This window comes from Elaeis guineensis, chromosome 13 (assembly GCF_000442705.2).
Source record: "Elaeis guineensis isolate ETL-2024a chromosome 13, EG11, whole genome shotgun sequence".
Lineage (NCBI taxonomy): Eukaryota > Viridiplantae > Streptophyta > Magnoliopsida > Arecales > Arecaceae > Elaeis > Elaeis guineensis.
In genome coordinates, this window is record NC_026005.2 from 16,606,629 (window position 1) to 16,614,982 (window position 8,354).

At 43.2% G+C, this 8,354-nt stretch overlaps 1 protein-coding gene across 1 annotated transcript; it reads left to right on the top strand.

Moving 5' to 3' along the window:
* Positions 1-3,633: 3,633 nt before the first annotated feature.
* On the top strand, positions 3,634-7,917 carry LOC105056398 (receptor protein kinase TMK1). Its single transcript, XM_010938588.3, has 2 exons — positions 3,634-6,115; positions 7,031-7,917. The coding sequence occupies exons 1-2, from the start codon at positions 3,769-3,771 to the stop codon at positions 7,558-7,560; spliced, it is 2,877 nt and encodes a 958-aa protein (XP_010936890.1). The 5' UTR covers positions 3,634-3,768; the 3' UTR covers positions 7,561-7,917.
* Positions 7,918-8,354: the final 437 nt, after the last annotated feature.

The following is an 8,354-nucleotide window of genomic DNA, read 5'->3' on the forward strand; positions in this document are numbered from 1 at the left end:
GCCGTTACCCAATAAAGAAATCCAAATGAGGCCTTTGTTGAATAGCTGCATCTGTTTTTATCTCTTTGGCGTGTTTTGGTAATTAAGCAATGGTTTGTGGTTTAAACGAGGATCATGGAGATAAACGTACAGTTCGGTTGGAGGGCTAAAAAAAAAAAAAAAAAAGATGGCGCCAATAGAAGAAAGTGCATGGTGTAGCCGTCCTTTGTAGTGAACAAATCAATGTTTGTCGCATTTCCTCTGGTATGCTAGTTAATGACTATTATAGTGTTAGATTATCTTGTCCCTTGGTTTTTTTACAATATGCAAACAGTTTAGGATTTGAACAACTAGAGGATTTTTTTTTTTTTTTTTTTGAGATAATTGGTCAAACTAACTTTTAAGGGTCTGTTTAGTTTGAATAGCGTAGACAAAGAACACACATGCAGTTGTAGAGACTAGAGTTGTTGGGAAGAACCACATACACTGAGGATAAGTTCTTTGTTCTCTGAATGCAGGTGGGCACCACCTCCTAAGTGCAGCGCCCATACAAGCACGAGAATGGCCTCAGTCACAACGAGGGCGTGGGCTCCCATTCCGGCATAAAGGGCTGCAACAAGGAATCCGGGCGTCCTAGAGATGGCGATGGTGCTTAGAAGAACAGAGATGAGTCCAGCAGGTTTCATGGACCTGATTAATTTTATGGACTTGTCCCTCTCTTCACTCTCTTGATGCACGCCAAAAAGAGAAGGGGAATCCGTTGACGTTTTAGAGGGAATAAAAAAAAAACTCAGAATTCCTTCCAACAGATTTCCAACCTTTTATTAAGCCTTATACTGTATAGGACTAAACTTGAGAAGGACTTTATAATGAAAATCCTCCTCTCGAGCTTTGTCAAAAATTTTGAAGTTCTGGTCGGCACCATATATATATATATATATATGCGTGCGGTCTAATCCAGCCCGTATGCGATCGCATGGCATGCGCATTAATTTTTCACTCATAAGCCAATTAAATACTTATTTAATATTTTGATCATTCAATTAGTCCAAATGACTGGTTCTTGGACCTATAAATTGAGCTCTTCGTAGGAGTTGGAATACATAAGAATGCTTGCTTTATCCTCTTCTACTCTTTTCTTTTATTCTTCTAAATCCTCTTCTTCTCTCTTAAATTCTCTTTTTCCATATTCTTTTTTATTGATTTCTTTGCTGCTGAGTTGAAGCTCTATCATTTTTTTCATGATCATGTCCACATGGAAGGTTTCCAATTATATCTTAGAATAGAGATTGATCCACACAAAGATTAGAATCATTTTGGAATAGTGCGCTGTATACCTTCGAATAAATTGTATTTACTTATCTCCCGTAAGATTTTAACTTACTTTAATGTTTATTTTTTCTTTGATAATAGAATCCAGTCGTTACTTCCAATAAATCGCAATAGACTTTAATGGGAAACAAATATATATTACATATTCCCAACAAAATCTGCAGCAATGATTAAGAGACTTTGTGAATTAGGTTTGGTGTTTGGAATCCTTTATTATAGTTGGAGAGGTTGGAACCTGAGCAAGGCATTCTGTTGCGGAGAAAGTAAGCTATATAAAATTAATATAGCCAAGTAATTAATATGATTAGTTGGTCCAGTAAGACACGATACAATGTCACAAATGCCGTGGCTTGAAACATGGGGAGTATAATTGGTGTGGGCTGTACCTGAAATTGCTCTGCGTAATTCTGACAGAGTCCTGTCGAGGTGGTACCTGACCCAGCCAATATTTAGTTCAGATTGAACCTATGGCATATTATGTTAACCTCATACAGGGATCACATATTCTCTGCCATCACGGGCTGGAGTCGTACTTGTTTGTGTGAGCTGGACCTAAGATCTTGCACCGATCCGGCCCATCCAATGTGCAGTTCTTCTGAATCGACCTCCACTCTTATTTTGAAAACTTTGTACTGAAAGAGAGATTTGAATTGTCTGTCTTGTGATTTTTGGATTGTATAGTACATCTCACTAGATTTTTGAAAATTTGAAGCTTGTTCTAAGCTAATATATCATGATTGTACATGTGGCAGCTGGAATATCTAAGATCATGCATACTATAAGGGATGAGATTGTGCATGATTTCAATACCTGTAACATTATTAATTCGAATTTGAGGACTAGGTGTCAACTGGACAGAGACTATAGTCTAACCTAATCTGCTCGCATCTTTCAAAGTGGTTAACTTGTTTGGTTGATGTGACTTGATTGCTAGTACTTATTTCAAAGAATTTATCTATTTTTCTTAATTTTTCAATAATTTTGTAATTGTGCATTCTCTATTCAATATGACTGAAAAAGATGACTCAACTAGGATTTCAATTTTTGAGCGACTTAAAGGAATCACCAACTTGTCTTTTGTTTCCTTTTTTTTTTTTTCTTTCCTTTTTTATTGCTTTAAGCTTGGACAGGATAAATGCTGAACTGCTAAGCCATGCAATGATTTGATCAATCGATAGTGTTTTAGGTAGATTATGTTGGGTACTGGGAACCAAATTCTAGCTCCATCTCTGGCCCATGCAGCCAATTTGCGTCAGAGGACCGTGAGAGCCGTGGTTGGCACCAGCTGTTTAAGCTAGTGTCGTCACGCAACCAACTCGGAGCACATTTCTGAACCTTGGACAAATTCTTGATTTCCCAATTTACCACCGTCTCCGAACCACATAGTTTTAAGATTCTCTCAAGTACATCTTTAATTTTTAATTATGAAGCACATGTTTTTGGATACAGTATTTGCTAATAGCATGATAACTATCAGAATATTTAGTATTAGTTGTTTATTAAAAATAAATAACAATGAAAAAAAAAAAAATGTATGGCATTGGCATTTACTGTTTCCTAACGATCAAGTAAATCCACTGGAAAGAAAGGATATAAAGCAATTGATAGAGTTTTTACGAGTTAAATACGAAAGTTCAATTAATGAAAAATCGAATTAGATGAAGAGATGGAATTTAAATTATTTAGACGTTTTATGAAAAAGGTTAATCTAAAATTAAATAAAAATATTCTTGGCAGTTAACGGTGAGAGGTATTAACATGCATTTTAAGAAAAATAAGATGATATCTCAATGTAAAAAATGATAAACAGAAACAAGGGCGAATAATTTTTAATTTTAAAATATTATTTTATATAATATAAAAAATAAAAAATATTATTTAGTTAATACAACTTTTTACAACAAAAAACATTTATTCGAGTAAATTATTGGATTGAAAAGACACTGTTTTGTCGATGACTACATCAATCACCATCAAAGTATCTAATTTCTTAACGTGTCGATCTTCTATTAGCTCATAATGCGGGCCTTCCTTTATGACCCTTTTATCCGTCAGCTTTATTAACGGTGGTTATAATTGAAAGACCTACTCACCCTACGCAAGACATCAGTTATTAAAGTTAAAAGCTAATCCCACTTTGAATCCCCAAACAAATCTCTGCATTAAACCAGGAATATTTTGGGAAATATTCAGCAACCCCTCCACCCACAAAAAGCCCCCAACTCAAAACTACTGGCAAAGTAATATAATAGCAACAAAAGGAATCCAACAAGCTGGCTCTCCCTCCTAGGAGTGGCCCCACCACCCATGTGCTTCCCCATGTGAAGCTGCGAACTCTTCTCTCTCTAAACCCATTACTCCCTTCCCTCTGCCCTTCCAATGCTTCTTCCCCTCCTCCACTAACCCTAGACTCCACCCACCTCGCCGGAATCTCATCACCGCCCGCATCTCCTCCCCATGGGTTCCCCTCACCGCAGTCTCCTGCTGGTCCTAGTGGCCCTCCTGGTTGCCGGTAACGTCCACCGCGGGGCGGCGGAGACGACCGACGCGGGCGACGCCGCGGCAATGCGGGCCCTGGCGAAGGGCCTGGAGGCGGACCGGGCCCTGGGCTGGACCGGCACGACCGACCCCTGCGCCTGGACCGGGGTCACCTGCACCGAGGGGCGGGTCACCGCCATCCAGGTCGGTAACCGGAGCCTCGCCGGAACGCTACCGGCGGAGGTCCGGAACCTCACCGCCCTCCTCCGGCTGGAGGTCCACGACAACCAGCTCTCCGGCGTCCTCCCCTCCCTTGCTGGGCTCTCCTCCCTCCAGGCCCTCCTCCTCCACGGCAACCGCTTCTCCGGCGTCCCCCCACCGGACTTCTTCTCCGGGCTCTCCTCCCTCCAGTCCGCCTACCTCGACGACAACCCCTTCGACCCCTGGCCCATCCCGGCCAACCTCAAGGACGCCGCCGCCCTCGTCAACTTCTCCGCCAACTCCGCCAACGTTTCGGGCGAGCTCCCGGACTTCCTCGCCACCGCCTTCCCCTCCCTCGACCACCTCGCCCTCGCCTTCAACCTCCTCTCCGGTCCCGTCCCCGCATCCTTCGCCACCGCCCCGCTCCGCTCCCTGTGGCTCAACAACCAGCTCGGAAGCTCCCGCCTTTCCGGTGGCATCGCCTTCGTCGCCAACATGACCTCCCTCGAAGAGATCTGGCTCAACTCCAACGACTTCTTCGGTCCCCTCCCGGACTTCTCCGCCCTCCAACACCTCCAAGACCTCCAGCTCCGGGACAACCGCCTCACCGGCCCTGTCCCGGCCTCACTCACCTCTCTCAAATCTTTGAATCGCGTCACCCTTACCAACAATCTCCTCCAGGGGCCGGTGCCGGTCTTCCCGAATTCGGTGAAGACCGTCGACCTCATGCCGCGAACTGAGAGCTTTTGTCTTCAGAAACCAGGGGACTGCGATCCCAGAGTCGATATCTTGCTCTCCATTGCGAAATCTTTCGGCTATCCGAACAGATTCGCCGAGAACTGGAACGGGAACGACCCGTGCGGCGGCGGCGGATGGCCGGGGATCAGCTGCGACAGCGGCGGCAACATTACTGTCATCAACTTCCAGAAGATGGGATTGAATGGGACAATCTCGCCGGACTTCGGTTCGATCCCTTCTTTGCAGAAGCTGCTGCTGTCTCACAATAACCTCACCGGCACGATCCCGTCGACGCTTACCAAGTTGCCATCTTTGAAGGAATTGGATGTGTCGAGCAACTTCCTCTGGGGTCAAGTTCCCACCTTTAACAAGAATATTATGGTGAACATATCTGGGAACCCAAATATCGGGAAGGATGTTAGTACTGCTCCAACTTCAGCTGGGGCACCCGGTGGTGCTAGCAGCGATTCCAACCCAACTGGTTCGGCCGACGCCACCCAGAGCAGCAGCAGTGGTAAGTCTTCCTCTGTTCCGGTTGGAGTCATTGCCGGATCGGTGGTTGCTGTGGTAGTCGGTATTAGTGTCATCGGACTGCTCGGTCTTTGTTATTACAAGAGAAAGAAGCAAGCTTTCGGTAGAGTTCAGAGTCCGAATACTACTGTGATACACCCCCGGCACTCGGGTTCGGACCCGGATACGGTTAAAATCACAGTTGCTGGCTCGACTTTGAACGGCGGCGGGACTGCAAGCGACGCATACAGCCGGACAAGCAGCGGCCCGAGCGACGTACATGTAGTTGATGCTGGAAACATGGTGATATCAATCCAAGTCCTTAGGAATGTGACCAACAATTTCAGCAGGGAGAATATCTTGGGCGAGGGTGGATTTGGGGTGGTTTACAAGGGCGAGCTCCATGATGGCACTAAGATTGCAGTGAAGAGGATGGAAGCCGGGGTGATGGGGACGAAGGGATTGAATGAGTTCAAGTCGGAGATCGCGGTCCTTTCTAAAGTAAGGCACCGGAATTTGGTGTCGCTCCTTGGTTATTGCTTGGATGGAAGTGAGAGACTCTTGGTCTATGAGTACATGCCTCAGGGTACGCTGAGTCGCCATCTTTTTAACTGGAAGGAAGAAGGGTTGAAGCCTTTGGAATGGAAGAAGAGGCTGAGCATTGCATTGGATGTGGCCAGGGGTGTGGAGTATCTGCACAGTTTGGCGCATCAAAGCTTCATCCACAGGGATCTGAAACCCTCCAACATTCTGCTTGGTGATGATATGAAGGCTAAGGTTTCAGACTTTGGACTTGTCCGGCTGGCAGATGGGAAAGGTGGCTCTATTGAAACAAAGCTTGCAGGAACTTTCGGGTATCTTGCACCAGAATATGCAGGTAATACTCAATTCGAGAGCCTTACTATTTTTATTTATCTAATTTGTAGTTACACAGAGAAGAAGATGGAAAGTTTTTGACTAAGATTCCAAAACTCTTACTCTGATTTTGAATTTGATTTCTTGAAAAACGTCTCAAAGTTTTCAGAATCCCGCATTGAGGATTTACTTTAAAGGAGTGCTATGTTTGTGTTTATGCTTTTGATCAATGATGCCCCAGGATAATGCTTGATAATGATATGTATTAGGAAGGTTCGAAAGTATAGTTTAGTTTTTTTTTTTTTTAGAAGTCCTTTAATAACACAAAACATAGAGGCTTTCTTGTTGAGGAGCAATAGATAAGTTACATAGCTAAGTTTTATAATCTTTCTGGGTCAGCGAGCTCATTTAGCTCATTTTAATTCGAGCCGAGCTCGAGCTGTTCGTAAATAGCTTATCAAGGGATCTGGTGAGAATTTGCGATCATTTATGACTGAGACTTTTATTTCTATAGTTTAGAGTAATAATCTCAATTATATTTTCGTCGAAATACCTTCTATTTCATATAATAAATATATATTAATTTTTTGATAAAAAACTATAAAAAAATAGTCATTGATATTAGTTCATGATTATTAAATAACATATAATATTCATATAGTAGTATTTTGAGCTAATTCCAGCCTAGGTCACTAGCTTGGCTTCTTTCTTAACTCAAGCTAGCTCGTGAACGGCTTGCTTAAATTGTTTGCCGGCTCTAGTCAAATGTTTGATGGTCTGTTATGGCTACAGTATTATGGAGTTGAAATCATAGCGTTGTTTTTACTTTGAGGGGGCATAAATCTTCCAGATTTGTCAAATTTCTTCAGATTTTAAGCCTGTTTTTATATGCTGTACGAACTTGAAATGTTTATCAACTATTTGAACATCTTTGCAGTGACTGGTCGTGTGACCACAAAAGCTGATGTGTTTAGCTTTGGGGTGATACTAATGGAGCTGATCACTGGTAGAAAGGCTCTCGATGAGAGCCAGCCAGAAGAGAGTGTGCACCTTGTAACATGGTTCCGGAGGATGCAGCTCAACAAGGACACCTTCCGAAAGGCCATTGATCCTACAATGGACCTTGATGAGGAGACCCTTGCGAGCATTACCACCGTTGCAGAGCTTGCCGGCCACTGCTGTGCAAGGGAGCCTTACCAGAGACCGGATATGGGCCATGCTGTCAATGTCCTGTCCTCACTTGCCGAGCTTTGGAAGCCCTCCGATCCCGACTCGGAGGATAGTTATGGTATCGACCTCGACATGACTTTGCCACAGGCACTCAAGAAATGGCAAGCGTTCGAGGACAGCACCCATTTCGATGGTGCTACATCATCATACATTGCAAGCTTGGACAACACTCAGACCAGCATACCCACAAGGCCACCAGGCTTTGCTGATTCATTCACCTCAGCTGATGGAAGATAGGTAGCAACAAAGGGGAGGAAAAAATGGGGAGTTCTAATTGAGGTTTGTTGGTTCCTTCTGTTTCCTGGCTTTGCTTCTGTTCTTGGGCTGTTTTTCTTCCCTTTTTTTTTTTTTTTTTTCATGTATGCTGATCTCTTAGCTTAAACACTTCCGGTTTCTCTTTTTCTAGTTGTTTTTCTTTAGAATTTTGCGAATACTGAAAAGATGTTGTATTGCAATGAGTTGTAATATTGTTGTATCATTATCACGTTGGTGCATGAAATGGTTGGCTGATGATCCCATCCCATGGATGGAGTCTTCTGGTTAACCTTTGGTGAAAAGTTAGACTTTGTCCCCTTTTTTAATAATTTTTTTTAATTTGTCTGTTTGTGATGTAAATCATGCCATGTTAATCTGCCTAATCTGATATGATTTCCATCATGCCAAGAGAATCAAGACATGGTTTTCACCTGTGTATATCCGCCTAATATGGTATGATTTCCATCAGTTTGGGGCCTTTGGCCTTGGATAACCTTCACCTCTTGGTTCATTGTGGACCATACATGAAGGAAAGGCATGAAACTTCTTACCAGAAAATTCGCATGAGAGAGAAAGAGGAGCGTTTTATTTTTCTTGTTATACATTTGCTCTTCGTTGATAATATTTTATAGCCAAGTCTCTGCTGGTGGTTCTGAATTTGCTACCTCAGTCTATCTGCATCTGTGTGGTTCTGACTAGAGATAGATAACAGTGGCTGCAACAAAAAGCATTCAATGCCATCTTATCTGATAGGGTTTAGGATCTACTTTTCCTTT